This window comes from Zingiber officinale, chromosome 2A, assembly GCF_018446385.1.
Source record: "Zingiber officinale cultivar Zhangliang chromosome 2A, Zo_v1.1, whole genome shotgun sequence".
Taxonomy (NCBI): Eukaryota; Viridiplantae; Streptophyta; class Magnoliopsida; order Zingiberales; family Zingiberaceae; genus Zingiber; species Zingiber officinale.
The window spans coordinates 115,212,532-115,227,985 of record NC_055988.1 but is presented as its reverse complement, the minus strand read 5'-3'; the positions used below and the strand labels follow the sequence as shown (position 1 = coordinate 115,227,985).

The 15,454-nt window shown below is 38.7% G+C and overlaps 2 protein-coding genes and 1 long non-coding RNA gene across 4 annotated transcripts; all 3 read left to right on the top strand.

The window, feature by feature from the left end:
- Positions 1–562: 562 nt before the first annotated feature.
- LOC122043921 (chloride conductance regulatory protein ICln-like) lies at positions 563–2,447 on the top strand. The gene is made up of 3 exons (XM_042604484.1): positions 563–729; positions 797–920; positions 2,089–2,447. The coding sequence occupies exons 1-3, from the start codon at positions 563–565 to the stop codon at positions 2,236–2,238; spliced, it is 441 nt and encodes a 146-aa protein (XP_042460418.1). The 3' UTR covers positions 2,239–2,447.
- Positions 2,448–2,468: 21 nt separating this feature from the next.
- LOC122041991 lies at positions 2,469–4,860 on the top strand. The gene is made up of 5 exons (XR_006129129.1): positions 2,469–2,768; positions 2,869–2,977; positions 3,155–3,213; positions 4,580–4,687; positions 4,784–4,860. It is a non-coding gene; the product is annotated as an uncharacterized LOC122041991 (long non-coding RNA).
- Positions 4,861–10,739: 5,879 nt separating this feature from the next.
- Positions 10,740–12,552, top strand: LOC122039911 (formate dehydrogenase 1, mitochondrial-like). 2 transcript variants are annotated; one of them, XM_042599326.1, is made up of 6 exons: positions 10,740–10,856; positions 10,955–11,129; positions 11,221–11,761; positions 11,863–11,982; positions 12,096–12,213; positions 12,327–12,552. In XM_042599326.1, the coding sequence occupies exons 1-6, from the start codon at positions 10,797–10,799 to the stop codon at positions 12,438–12,440; spliced, it is 1,128 nt and encodes a 375-aa protein (XP_042455260.1). In that variant the 5' UTR covers positions 10,740–10,796; the 3' UTR covers positions 12,441–12,552. The 2 variants fall into 2 exon arrangements, with proteins under 2 accessions (XP_042455260.1, XP_042455259.1); XM_042599325.1 differs by having other exon boundaries at positions 11,863–11,987; positions 12,108–12,213.
- Positions 12,553–15,454: the final 2,902 nt, after the last annotated feature.

The window sequence follows — 15,454 nt, the reverse complement described above, 5'->3', positions numbered from 1 at the left end:
TACTTTTGAACATTATATATTGTATTGTCCTTAGGGCAAATATCAATGAACAATAGATTTTATTATTCTCATCTTATTCCTTCCTCTCTCTCTATTCTTCCTCTTACAACCCTTGCTTCTCCATCCAACCACACCACATCTCCTCCATCTCCTCCTTTGGGTAAGAAGAGGCTGCTTGTGTGGCTTGGAGTCATCGCCGAGTCACTAGAAGTCGCCCTCCTCGACTCTTTCTCGATCCCATATCTGGTAACCTCGATTCCTCATCTCCTTTTTCCGATTTGATCCCTCCTTGTCGATCCTCGTGTGGCCAGGACTGATTGGAGCTCCTTGCTCGCTGATTTTACTGCTTGCGGTAGGATTCGGCGCTGCCTCCGGGCGTGTTATCGACTAATCGGTCGACATGGTGAGGGGGAAGACGCAGATGAGGAGGATAGAGAACCTGGCCAGCCGGCAGGTGACCTTTTTCGAGCACCGGAGAGGCCTTCTGAAGAAGGCCTTTGAGCTCTCCGTGCTGGATTAAAAAGGGGTGTTGTGTCCTAGGAACCCTAAAGATACTCCCGCTATGGGTTTAGGGCTGCTGCACTTCGATGGTCGCGTCGTCGACGACGATGAACGGCCCCTACTGGAATCTGATGACGACGAGGAGCTGATGCATGTTGAGCCTGGCGTCGCCGTCGCCCTCGGTTCCCGGCCCATGGAGTCGCCTGGAACTCTCTACGTCACCTCAAGGTATCAGTGCCACGCTCACTCAGTTTCTTGCTTCTTGTCTTCTCTCAGATGTGAGTGGATCCTGCAGGAGGGTGATTTGGCTGAGCGACGCCGACAAAGGGAAAGGGTATGCGGTGGATTTCTTGTTGTTGTCCCTCCATGCTGTGTCGAGGGACCCGGAGACCTACCCCTTTCCTTGCATCTATACTCAGGTTTAGCACCACCGAAACAACCACCACGGTTCTTCCTTTTCTACAATCATCCAAATTAAAAGCAAAGAATCCTTTACCTCTCCCTCTTGGCACAGCTCGCATCTTGAAACTCCCTCTTCCTGATGGCGGTGGTCGCTACTCCCTCTTCCGGTCTCCAATGAGGGGGATGTCTGCTCCTCCGCATTACGCAGCAGCGAGAACCGCCTGAAAGACACGCCTTCCGTGCCATGTAAGTCATTTTTTTTTGTTCCCGTCTTATTCCTCTATGCAAACAAGCACGCGATCCAGATCCCCTTTCTTGCATCATAGAAACGTAGGAAAGTTGCTTCTGGTTCTGTCGTCTGATTTCTTTCCTAAAACAAGCAAAGTGATGCGGGTTCTCCTCTTTTTCCTCATTATAAATTGTTCTTTTTTTGCCGATGAACTTTTCGCCCTTTTGGTGATACTCGTAGTTGGAAATTGTAGGAAGGCTGAGCGTGCAATGTCTTCTAGTGCCATGAATAAGGCAGGCATTTCTAGCGATCTTAGTTCCATTCCTAAATTTCATCAGATTGAGGTGTCTTCTTATGACCAACCCTCGTCCAGTCGATCAATTCGACGCTTCAAGCCAACCAGTCAATTGGAGGACAAACTAGAATGCGTGCACAGGAAGGTCTTCGGCCGTTTTACTGCCCGCGAGGCTCTTCTTGACGAAGAATTTTGGGTGAGCATAAACTTATGTTGCTGGATACAAGTTCCATTTAGCTGATGATTGATGCTTCTATTTGTTGTTTGTTTTCTGACAATTAGTTTTGTCCTATCTTGAACATTAGAAAGCTTTCTGTGTTTTTTTGGAGAATTCATTGTGGTGCTCGATAATGCGCTATTTTCCCTCACTGATTGGTAAACTTGAACTTTTGTTGCCTCTGACTTGAATTTTCTAAGCATGAATTAAGGGGCTACCGGTAAGCTGTTTCTTGGATAGCTACATGTTGGTGCTTGAGGTTGCCTATTTGAGTTGGTGATTACTAGCTGAGAATGGTTCTTTATAGTAATAATGTCCTGAAGGATTTGAATTATTTAAGGGGCAAATTTGAGTTACACCATTGAGGATAGTCAGATTGGCTGATGGCTCCTGTGCTGTTTTTTGCTTTATTGCTTATGTACTGTTTGCTAGATTCTTCATCAGATTGAGATAGGCGATGAAGATGAAGAGTCTGAAAGCTCAGATTCAGAAAGTAATGATGATTTGGAATTGTCAAAAGTCACTGAAATGAGACTTCTTCCTTCAGATGCTGGAAAGTGTATCCTTGCTATCATGCATGCCTCATATTGTTAGTGCATTTTAACATTGTAATGGGTGTTTTGAAACTTCACAGGTTCTTTCTTGTTTTTACAAATGACAACACCAATATCAATTGAAGACGTTCGTAGAGAGGTCAAAATCCTCAAAGCCTTGTCCAACCATAATAATCTTGTCAAATTTTATGATGCATGTGAGGATGCACTTAACGTCTACGTAGTCATGGAGTATGTCTTAATTAACTCTAGTTAGCTTAACAATGAGTAACAGCATTTCTACATCTGATATTTGTTCCATGTCACAAGATAGAGTTGATATATCCAAAACTTTTTGCATGTAGTATCCTACTAATATGCCTCTTTGCTTTCCACTTTGTATCCTGCACTAAGGAAATATGATAATACTTTTCCATACAAATTTTAAAATGAACACTTCTAAGATGAGGGGCAGCAATTTTTTTTAAAAAAAATTATGTAGTAGTTCTGTTAATTTGGAACTCAACAATATGTTTTTCTCTTTTCCAGATTTTGTGAAGGTGGAGAATTATTAGAAAGAATTTTATCCAGGTAAAAAAGTGATTTTATTGGCCATAATTTATATCTATTTGATTATTTGAATTTGAAAATTAATAACTTTTGATTGCTTTTTTCTCCTTGTGTTCTCAAGAGGTGGAAGGTACTCAGAGGAGGATGCAAAAGCTATAGTTATTCAAATACCGAGTGTAATCGCCTTTTGTCATCTTCAAGGTGTTGTGCATCGTGATTTAAAGCCAGAGGTTTGTATCATAGAGAACTTTGATTCAATTTATGCAGACATGATATTACTTTAGATCTCTTATTTTACAGGAGCAACTAGGGTATTCTGCTATTCATTTCTTTTTCAACATATATATTTCAGCGCTGTTAATATTTCTTCCTTGTATTTAACAACAAAATTTTCTTTTCACCACCAGAGCTGAAAATGCTCAGATGAAGTTGATTGATTTTGGCCTTTCCGATTTTGTTAAACCAGGTGAGCATTGTTTAGTGGCATGGTCTAGTTGATTGCTTTTTTGGTGATGTTAAACATGAAAATGTTATCCTATTTTGTTATGGGTTCCTTTTGTTGTTTCCTCTGGTACCATTTGTTGTGAGTTTCCTTTGCCACTGAAGTTTTTTAATGTGTCATTCAACCTATCATTTTCTACATTATATTTTAGGTATTTTACAGATTTTTGTTGTAATGGAATAGAGCCCTCTTTTTTCAGCTTTTATTTTTTATGAAAGCATCATGTAAGAATTGTTGCATTAACATAAATCTATCAAAGTACAGCAGCAAATGATGAGAAGTAATAATAATCTAGAGTAGGATATAAGTAATATTAGATTGGAAAGAGAAAAGTGGGAAGGGTTACAAACTAATAATTGTCAACATCGCGTGTCACTCATATTTAACTTGGCTACTTGGAAGACATTTTTGAGTTTGATCACCTCAAGATGCCAATTGAAATTGTTTCAGATTTTTCTAGCAGGTCTTTTCAATTATTCTTTAGTTGGCTTTGGATTTGTAGAATTTTATACAGTAGTTACTTATTTGTTCACATCATTCTTGAATCATATGTCAAATTGTTTTGTGACAACTTATAGCATCCACTGTTACTAAGAAACCATTTCGACATGATAATTGCTCTCAATTATCCATACATTGATAACCCAATTATCCTCAGTTGATATGGGTTAGTGCATGAGATGGAATTTCCACAACAAACTTAAGCAATGCTAATGTAGAATGGGGAAGGATTAAATACCAGGTTTAACATGAAAACAAGATAGAAGTATTTAACAATATTAGAAGGCAAAATTTCAACTCAATGAATAATGCAGGCAAGTGTTATATCTATGTGTCTGAACGTTAAGGGATCTACAATGTATGGTGCCTTTAAACTAACAATTAAAGGTTCAAAAATTGATATAGCAATAGATGACTTAGAAGGCAAACCCAATATGGATATCTTAGAGCTACTACTCTACAAACCCGGTAAATGTGTGCTTAAATTTCAAATCTTGTAGACTTGGTATTCTTGATAAATCATTATCATGATTAAGCTGTGTTGGTCTTTACTACTTGAGGCTTTCTCCAACCTAATAATTTAAAAAATAAAAAATAAAAATCATTTAAAATTTGATTGCTGATTTGCTGAACCTATTCTTATCATATCTTAAGGCAGTAGTACAACAAACATACAAACAGCGGTTCCCGGGCAAACAATTTTGCACCCATCATATTCAATTCATCAAAACCTCGAAGTCTGTCTTACAGCAACATGCAGAACTTATACAATGGTTGTATACTCTTATCTTACTTGTTTAATATTTTTTTATTGCATCGCACTTTTCAGGCGCTATCCAAAGCCCTAACAGAGAATCAGCTGTTTTGTCTAAGATCACAGTTTAAGCTGCTAGCACCAAATGGAGAAGGTCACATATCGTTCGACAACTTTCGAATGGTCAGTCTAGTCGAATTTGTTTGCCAATATCCAAAATGTGATTGTTCAGTTGCATACTTTCCTCTGGCATTTACTTCTATGTCTATCCTTGTGCAGGCCCTATTGCAAAATGTAACCGAGTCAATGAAGGAGAGTAAGGTTATTGATATCTTAAATGTGGCGAGGCATCCATTCCTGCTGTCATTTTTTTTTGCAGTTGCTAAGTTTCTTTTGTATGCCTCCACCATTACCATTACTACAGAATTTAGATGCTGCAGTTTTGACCTATTTGAGTACTCATATAAGCTTAAAGGAATTTTTTTATGACAAGAAAACACTTCTTCACCTTTTCATATCAAAACTACTAATGAATTGAATTTGAAAGATTAAAATTGTTGTTTATGTAGTTAGATTAAAATTTTTGGTTTGGATTATATTAAGTCCCCAGGAATGATAGATCTATCACTATATAATATTACATCGATTTTACACCATTGATGAAACGGTGTCGTTAAGTGATACTACACCGGTTAATAACCGATTCGAACACCGGTGTCGTTAAGTGATACTACACCGGTTTTAACCCGATGTCTAAAATGGCCGACCTTTTACATTGGCTTCATAGACATCGGTCGAAAATGTAATAGACACCGGTGGAAAACCGATGTCTATGAGGGTTTTTGTTGTAGTGGTACAAGTTCTAATGAAAATATAGAAATTTTAAATAGGGATAATATAAATGAGTCTAAAGAAATACATGATGTTAGCGAGGAGTCTAATGAAATTCATGATGTTAATGATGAATCTAATGAAATTCATGATGTTAATGAAGATAAAGATAATTTAAGAGAGCATGAAAATGTTACTAATGTAGTAGATAATGGGAATAATTATATTGATAAATAATTTATTCCTCCACTTGATATATATGACTCAAGAAATTTGGATAATCTTGATAACAATCTGATATTTTAGTTGAAAAGGGGCCTATAAGAGAAATAAATCTCACATTTCCTTTTGATCACTACTCTAGACATTTTTCAAGTACTTATTATTTTAAAAAGTTATGTAATGGAGAGGAAAAGAGATCGAAAGTGGTTGGTATATAGTAAATATGTAGATAAAGTTTATTGCTTTTATTGCAAGTTATTTAAATCTGAAAACAATAGAAGTTCTTTAGCGAATGATGAGTTTAGAGATTGGAAACATATCAGCGAACGACTTAAAGAACATGAAAATTCTATTGAACATATAACTAATATGAACTCTTGGAAGGAATTAAAAATGAGATCAGATAAAAATAAAGCAATTGATAAAGATCTACAACGAGAAATTTCTAAAGAAAGAGAGCGTTGGAGATAAGTTTTTACAAGAATATTAGCAATTGTAAAATGTCTTTCTAAACGTTGTTTGGCTTTTCGGGGATCTAATGAGAAACTAAATCAAGAAAGTAATGGAAACTTTTTAGGGTTGATTGAAATGATTGCTGAATTTGACGTTGTGATGCAAGATCATATTAGACGCATACAAAATAATGAAATTCATCATCATTATCTTGATCATAAAATTTAGAATGAGTTGATTTCTCTTTTAGCCGATAATGTTAGAAGTATTATCATTAAGAAAATTAAGGAGGCAAAATATTTTTTAATAATTCTTGATTGTACTCCGGATATTAGTCATCAAGAACAAATGACTTTCATAGTACGATGTGTTAATATGTCATCTAGCAATGTGAAAATAGAAGAGTATTTTTTAGAGTTTCTAAAAGTTAATGATACGTCTGGTCTTGGACTTTTTAATGAATTAAAAAATATTTTGAAATCACTTGATCTTAGTATTGAAAATATTAGAGGTCAAGGTTACGATAATGGTTCTAATATGAAAGGAAAACACCAAGGAGTTCAAAAGAGGTTGCTTGAAATAAACCCAAGAGCGTTATACATGTCATGTGCTTGTCATAGTCTTAATTTGACTCTTAGTGATATGGCACATTCTTGTGTTAAAGCCGTTTCTTTTTTTGGAGTAGTTCAACGCATATATACATTGTTTTCAAGTTCTCCAAAAAGATGGAAAGTTTTACTTGATAATGTGAAAGGATTAACTGTCAAATCTTTTTCAAACACACATTGGGAAAGTCGTATTAAAATTGTTCAAGCTATTAGGTTTCAAGCTCTTGAAGTGCGAAGTGCTTTATTAGAGTTATATGACATTTGTGATGATGCAAAGTCTAAGAGTGAAGCTGAAAGTATAGTTCACTCAATTGAAAGTTTTGAATCTTTACTTGGTATGGTTATTTGGTATGATATTTTATTTGCTATAAACATGATAAGTAAGAAGTTACAATCAAAATCTATGTGCATTGATTCTGCTATGAAACAATTAGATGGTATAATATCATATTTTGAAAAATATAGGAATGATGGTTTTGCAACAAGTTTGAATATTGCTAAAAGTCTTGCATCTGATATGAATATAGAGCCAGTATTTTCAATGAAACGTCGTATTTTTAGAAAAAAATAATTTGATGAGAAAGAAGATGATGAAATTTCACTATCACCTGAAGAATCTTTTAGAATTGATTATTTTGTGATTATTGTAGACATGACAATTTCTTCTTTGAAAAGTAGATTTGATGAAATGAAAACATTTGAAAATATATTTGGTTTTTTGTTTGATTCGAAAACATTAAAATCATTAGATAATGATGAGTTGAGAAAATGTTGTGTTAATCTGACATCCACTTTTACGCATGATAATTCATATTAGATGTTGAGTTAGATGATTTGTTTGCAGAATTAAAAATACTACAACTAACTTTACCAAATGAGATAATGTCAGCAGTTGATATTCTTAATTTTGTAAAAAATATAGATTGTTATCCAAATGTTGCAATTGCTTATAGAATATTGTTGACTATGTCTGTTACCGTAGGATCAGCTGAAAGAAGTTTCTCAAAATTAAAATTACTGAAAACATACATGAGATCAACTATGTCGCACGAGAGATTGAATGGATTAGCAATTTTATCTATTGAAAAAGAGATTTTTGAAAATCTTAAAATTAATAATATTATAAATGATTTTGCTTTTAGGAAAGTTAGAAGAAGTCATTGTAAATAAATTTTACTTTATTAAAAAAAATTAGGGTCTATTTTATCGTTTTGCCCAGGGCCTCCTGAATGTTAGGACCGAGGTTGGGGATTGGTCTCATTCAATGTAAGCAAGAAAGGGTCCCGACCTTCTTTCATGTCATGGGGGCAGGTCTCACTATCTTTTATGACGCCATTTGACAATCGTTATGTTACACCTAGTGCCACGTGAGCCATTACAATTAATTATAAAAAATTAATCTTCTTACATTTTTATCTGTAAAATCATACATCAATCTTTCATAATTACTCTAGAGATGTAGCGGTTGTTGGGATCTTTCGTACTCGGCTAGAGAGGGGGGGTGTGAATAGCCGACCCCAAATTCACTTTCTTTCTACAAATCGAGTTAGCACAGCGGAAAATACAAAGAAACGAAAGAGAAGAAAACCAAACCTTAACACAAGGATGTAACGAGGTTCGGAGATTAGGGCTCCTACTCCTCGGCGTGTCCGTAAGGTGGACGAGTCCAGTCAATCCGTCGGTGGATGAGCCCCCGGAAAACCGGCTAATAGATACTCCTTGTGGGTGGAGAAACCTCGCCACAATAACTCGCAACAGCAAGATAGAATACAAGGAATACAAGAAGTAAATACAATGAATGTAACAATACAAGCTTGCCTTCTTGTCGACTAAAGTCCTGGAAGCAACAACTTCACGGACGAATGCCAACAAGCACCTCGGTAGAAGAAGCTCACGCAGGGCTTCGGAAGTGAGCTCAACAAAGCTCAGTCGAAGCTCAAACGCAGAAGAGAAGAGGAAAAAAAGAAGTAGCTCAGAAGATGCCTCGTCTCCTTATACCGCGAAGAAATGAAGAAACTGGCCGCTGGCGGCTAGAACCTGATCGATGCGTGGACCGATCAGTATCTGATCGGTCCGGACCGATCGTGAAGAACCGCTTCATTGCCGTGTACTGATCGATGCGTGGACCGATCGAGCTTTAATGATCGGTCCCCGGACCGATCGGCTCTCTGCCCGCTCTCGGGCTTCGACGACTCACGATCGGTCACCGACCGATCGCCCTACGTTCTGATGGCTATCGATGTATTCTTGATCGGTCACCGGACCGATCGAGAATTTCGAGTATCATGGATCGATCACCGGATCGATCTAGTTCATGGTTTTCGCCCAAACCAGTCCAAACCAACATCCGGTCAATCTTGACTTGTTGGTACTTCATTCCTAGCATCTGGTCACTCCCTTGACTGCTAGAATTCTCCCCAGTGTCCGGTCAATCCTTTGACCTACTTGGACTTTCCTCAACACCGGATGTCCGATCATCCCCGATCCATTGGATTTTTCCTTGCACGGCTTCACTCACTGGACTTTCACCTGCCCTCAGGATTTTCACCTTGCCTAACATCCGTTAGGACTTTTCCCTGGCTTCACTCACGGGACTTTCCAACCGCCTAACGTCCAGTTAGGACTTTCCCCCGCCTGGCTTCACTCACGGGACTTTCCACATGCCTAACATCCAGTTAGGACTTTCCGCTGCCTTCACCAGGACTTTCCACACTGCCTAACATCCCAGTTAGGACTTTCCCTCGTGCCAAGCTCCCTGCTTGGACTTTCCGCGTGCCAAGCTACCTGCTTGGACTTTTCCCCGTGCCAAGTCTCCGTACTTGGACTTTTCGCGTGCCAAGCTCCCTGCTTGGACTTTTCCCGAATCACGATCAACCAGGTCAACGTTGACCTAAGGTTGCACCTACAATCTCCCAAACACCTATTCTTGTCAAACATCAAGAATACAACTCTCTTCTCGTCAAACATCGTCAAACATCAAAACACAACTCGAGTCAGGTCAACTCGAGTCAGGTCAACCAGGTCAACCTTGACCTAAGATTGCACCAACAGCGGTCCTTGCTGATACATTAAAGTCGGATCCTGTAACGTGTTCCATCTAAAAAACAACTTAGCATTAGCCCACAATAGTTTAATTGATCTATTCATTGAATATCAATTATAATTTAACGTTGCTTAGCAACCTAACATAACTCTCTTCTTTTATCTGGGCTTGAGACCGACGGCAAAATTTCAAACTAGTAAAATCTAAAAAAAATTATGGATCAAATTTAATTTTCACATATAAAAATTAAAAATTATTAGTCCAATCTAAATTCCACAAATAAAAAAATAAACTTTATTAGCCCAATTTAATTTAGTTAGTAAATAATTAGAAGTACCGGTCAAAATAACTTTTTGATTAAAATTCATTTTAATTAATAATTTTAAATATTTTCCAACCAAATTAACTTTCCAAAATAAATTAATAATTATATTTTATTTAATAAATACTATATTTATGTATATATATATAATATATATATATTTTACGCATTTCTTCCGAATAACAACTTAGCATTCGCACATAATAGTTTAATTGATCCATTCATTGAACATCAATTATAATTCAACGCTGCTTGACAACCTAACATAACCCTCTTCTTTTATCTGGGTTGGGCTTGAGACCGACTATGACTGATGCGTCATGGACAGAATTTCAAACTAGTAAAAACTAAAAGAAATTATGGATCAAATTTAATTTTCACCTATAAAAATTAAAAATTATTAGTCCAATCTAAATTCCACAAATAAAAAATTAAACATTATTAGTCAAATTTAATTTAGTTAGTAAAAAATTAGAAATACCGATCAAAATAACTTTTTGATTAAAATTCATTTTAATTAATAATTTAAATATTTTCCAACCAAATTAACTTTCCAAAATAAATTAATAATTATATTTTATTTAATAAATACTATATTTATGTATATATATAATATATTAATACTTACCTTTCCTCCTTCGCCGCCCCTTGACTCTTGAGTCTCTCCAAACCACAATTGCCCTCAACTAGTACTCTTCTATCTTTCTTTTTGTCTTTTTTTCCTCTCTATAAATTGACTCTCCGCTTCGTTTCGTCACATCGCTCAATATCTCTTATCCTCGTACACGATTGCTACACTGGTAATTAAGGAAGATGGCGACGCTCAGCGCTGCAGCAGCCACAGTCGACGGAACGGGCTCCAGGACGCTCCATGTAATCCCACTACTCGATCGGGTTATTTAATTTGGCGCCATAACACCATGGCATGCATGTATCTGATTATGTTTGTCGTAACCGTACGTGCACTGCAGGCTAATTCGCCAGATAGCAAGAAGATCGTCGGCGTTTTCTACAAGGCCAACCAGTACGCTTCCCTGAATCCTGAATTTGTAGGGTGCGCTGAAGCCGCCTTGGGCATTCGGGACTGGCTAGAATCGAAAGGCCACCAGTACATTGTAACTGATGACAAAGAAGGCCCAAATTGCGGTTCGTATGTTAAATTTCTCTGATTGTTAGTCATCGAATTGGAACGGATATTGGGCTAATTTAATTTAGCTTCTTTATTTTCTCATGGCAGAGTTAGAGAAACACATTCACGACATGCATGTTTTGATCACGACTCCCTTCCATCCGGTTTACGTGACCGCGGAGAAGATAAAGAAAGCCAAAAACCTGCAACTTCTTCTGACCGCTGGGGTTGGCTCGGACCACGTCGATCTGAAAGCGGCAGCCGACGCAGGAATCACTGTAGTAGAAATCAGCGGAAGCAATGCTGTCTCGGTGGCAGAGGATGAATTGATGCGAATTCTCATCCTCGTCCGGAACTTCTTGCCTGGTTATCGTCAGGTGATCGACGGTGACTGGAACGTCGCGGGCATCGCGCACAGGGCTTACGATCTTGAGGGTAAGACTGTCGGCATTATCGGGGCGGGGCGCATCGGGAAGCTTTTGCTTCAGCGCCTGAAGCCTTTCAACTGCAATCTGCTTTACCATGACCGCCTCACGATTTCACCTGAACTGGAGAAAGAGACAGGAGCTAAGTTTGAGGAAGATCTTGATGTAATTCTCCCAAAGTGTGACGTCGTCGTCATAAACACGCCTCTTACCGAGAAAACCAGGTCTCATTTTTATTTTTTTTAGTTTTTTTTGTTCCTTCCGATGACTGATCGGACATTGGATCGACGACTCCAGAAATTAATGCTCTCTCTGTTTCCTTCAGAGGAATGTTTGATAAGGAGAGGATCGGGAAGTTGAAGAAGGGAGTTCTCATCGTGAATAATGCTCGAGCTGCTATCATGGACACCCAAGCAGTCGTAGATGCTTGCTCTAGTGGGCACATTGCAGGTTCATATGATAACTATCCGATCCGTTGAAAAAATGAATCAGATCAGAAGATTTAATTTTTTTTATTTTATTGCTAAATAAATGAATCCATCCATCTTGCTCTGATCATTCGGGTTACAGTGGAGACGTTTGGAATCCCCAGCCAGCTCCCAGAGATCATCCATGGCGGTACATGCCAAACCACGCAATGACTCCCCATGTATCTGGCACCACCATTAACAGTCAAGTAGGTTTTCTTGGCAGTTTCGTCGGCCACATTCAATTTGCTTCTTCTTTCCTTGGAAAATTTTGTTGGACTTGAAGATTAATTAACATGGTTAAATTATCTAAATTGTGCAGCTGAGATATGCGGATGGAGTGAAAGACACACTCGATAAGTACTTCAAAGGAGAGGAATTTCCAGCTCAAAACTACATTGTCAAGGAGGGAAAGCTTGCGAGCCAATACCAATGAAACGAATGATGACCTCTCTTTTATATATCTTCTCAGTTCAAGAATGTTTGCATGTTGAGTTATGGAGTTTCTGCAACTAGTATTACAATAAGAGGAGATGATTTGTTGCTTTGATCGTTACGCTTGACCAGAAACGACTTTTATATATTGATTATTATATTGAGATGATACTAAATGTAATAATTAAAACATATTAAAGGTTTTTAATTTACCATAGTCCAGTTAATCTAAGGATATGATTAAAGAGTAATTTTTTTTTAATTAAAAGAGTACCTTTGAATCTATTTTTCTGTTTTAAAAAAAATATCCCTAAAAATAGTAGTGAATAGATCTGATTCGGTGGTGAAAGAGAGGGCCCAGCCATACAGTGGTCAATGACACGTGGAAGTCAAAGTCAAGATGGTCAGCCCAAAGGTCTGGACGAGCGGGGAGGTCACCTCGTCGATCAGCCGTTGTAGCGCCCAGGCCGACGCGAAGATAGCTCGATCGTAGGTCAGGTTTCCGATGCTCAGGGGTTCTCGTATAAAAAAGCCGATGCGCCAAGCGACATGTCCGCTCGACCGAGCTACCAAACAACTAAGGCTACGTGTCAGGCCGAGTATGCAACCGAGCGGCTCTCCCGCTCGGCCTTGTAACGGACAAGAGGAGGGCTGCTGGCGATATCCTTCTCGAGACATGCGTCGCCGACAGATAGCATGGTTGGCGACCAGACCAAACAGAAGATCGTACGGTGGAAGTTTTCACTGTCATATCGGAGATATGCTCGGACGGTTGCGGTATGGCATCAGGCACACTTTTCTGACACGTCCATTTTGAGGTATGTTTTGGGAAGCGTGCAAGCCTCGACGAGCGTGCACGTGTTCCCCCAGGATCCTATATAAGGACCTCTAGACTTCAACGGAGGTATGGGATATTCTTCACTGTAGCTACAGTCTCGCTATTTTGCTCCCGCTTCTTCTCCTCGTGGCCTGACTTGAGCATCAAAGGGTCGTCGCAGGGAACCCCTTCCCGGCTTGGCTTTGCTGCAGGTTCGCCGAGGGTCCACGTCATCTGGGAGGTCATCCGAAGACAGGATAGAGCGCCACATCCCCAGCGTCCATCGACTCGACTCTCGGACAGGATCAAATTGGCGCCGTCTGTGGGAACGCACCTGAATCCGGAGCCGAGACGATGGAAGAAGTTGGACGTCAACACATCGTGACGCTCTCCTAAGAAGAGCTCGACGCGCTCGTCCAGGCGCGAGCAGCAAAGATAGTGGAGCGGCAACAAAAAGTTACCACCAAGCGGCTGGCACAGCAAGCCACCTCAACGTCAGGTGGCCGAGCGACACTAGAAGATCGACCGGAGCAATTTTCTATGTGGGCGTAGAATAGAGGGCAGACCAGCACGCCAGGAGAGGCACCCGCTGCCCCTATTCCATTCCATCGGGCCCTGTTCCAGATTCCGTCCGAGCTGACCCAAGTCAACCAGGGATCATCCGATGAAGCGCCCGTGCGGGATGCCAGGAAGGGGAAGTCGCCTCGAACCGAGTTATCCCCCGAGCGGATCAATCATCAGTTCTCTGAGGTGATTATTCTACAAGACTCGCTCCCAAAGCATTATGCTTCTCTAGCGATCGGAGAGTACAATGGTACAATCGACCCGGACGACCATCTCGGTAAGTTCGACAACGCCGCTACTCTCCATCAATACACCGACGGAGTCAAATGCAAGGTCTTCCTCACCACCCTGTCCGGCTCCACACAACGTTGGTTCCGGAGGTTGTCAGACGGATCGATTCAAAGTTTCAAGGATTTCCGGACGGTTTTCCTCCACCACTTTGCGAGCAACAGGCGCTACCAAAAGACCAGCGTCAGTCTGTTCTCCATGAAGCAAGGGGCCAGAGAGACTCTCCGAGCTTACATCCAGCGATTCAACCAGACCGCTCTGGAAATTCCCACAATCTCATCCGAGACCATGATGCACGCCTTCACCCAGGGGCTGATGGATGTCGACTTCTTCCGCTCGCTCATCAGGAAACCGCCGCGCGACTATGACCATATGCTGAAAAAGGCAAGCGAATACATCAACGTGGAGGAGACGCAAGCGACCCGTAAAACGGAAACACCGGCAGAGTTAACAGCGCCAGCCGAGCGGAGGCCTCAAGCCATTCATCAACCACCCAGAGGACCCTAGGTCGAGGGGATGAGGCCGCATAAGGAATCAAGGCCGCACATTGTCCAACACGCACTACAAAAAAACTGGACTTCAGAAACAGATTTTTAAGACGGAATTAAAATCTGTTTCAGATTTAGGTCAATCAGAGACAGACTTACTACAGAATTACTAATCTGTTTCAATTTAATAAAATATAATGTTTGGAAAATAAATTGAGACGAAAATTGAAATGAATTTGAGACGGAATTACAAATAAATTTTTATAAACAAAAAAAAATACAGATTACAAACAAAAATTGAAACGGTAAAATTTCTGTTAAAATATTTGTTTAAAATTTAATTGAAAGTTAAGATAGAAAAAATCTGTTTTAAATTTATATAAATTAGAGATAATTTTTTTTGATAGAAATAAAATCCATTTCATATTTATGTAACTTAGAGAAGGATTTGTTACCGAATTTAGCAGTCTGCTTATAAATATAATTTTTTTAAAAAATTAAGATAAAAATTAAAATAAAATTTTGAAAAAATTATAAATAACTTTTAATAAATAAAAATAAATATAGATTATAAATAATATTTAAAATTTTTATCAAAAATTCCTTTAAAATTTAATGACAACTTAAGATGAAAATATTTATTTTAAATTTATACGAATCATATATTTGTTACAAAAAATACAGATGTATTCCATTTAAAAAAATATAATATAAAAGGAATTTAAGATGAAATATAAAACAAATTTAAAATATTATTTCATATAAATTTATAAAAAAATAAATATTAAATACATATAAAATATAAATATAAGTATTTTATTTTCCCTTTCTCTAAATTTCTTTTCCCTTCCTCTTAAA

Excerpts from the sequence above, each read along its gene's own strand:
- LOC122043921 (XM_042604484.1), top strand. The coding sequence starts at position 563 with ATGGGTTTAGGGCTGCTGCACTTCGATGGTCGCGTCGTCGACGACGAT. Across the intron at positions 730-796 it reads ACTCTCTACGTCACCTCAAG|GAGGGTGATTTGGCTGAGCG; the intron begins GTATCAGTGCCA and ends TGGATCCTGCAG. Across the intron at positions 921-2,088 it reads TTCCTTGCATCTATACTCAG|ATTGAGATAGGCGATGAAGA; the intron begins GTTTAGCACCAC and ends ATTCTTCATCAG.
- LOC122039911 (XM_042599326.1), top strand. The coding sequence starts at position 10,797 with ATGGCGACGCTCAGCGCTGCAGCAGCCACAGTCGACGGAACGGGCTCC. Across the intron at positions 11,983-12,095 it reads GCTTGCTCTAGTGGGCACAT|TTCGGGTTACAGTGGAGACG; the intron begins TGCAGGTTCATA and ends TTGCTCTGATCA. Across the intron at positions 12,214-12,326 it reads GCACCACCATTAACAGTCAA|CTGAGATATGCGGATGGAGT; the intron begins GTAGGTTTTCTT and ends TAAATTGTGCAG.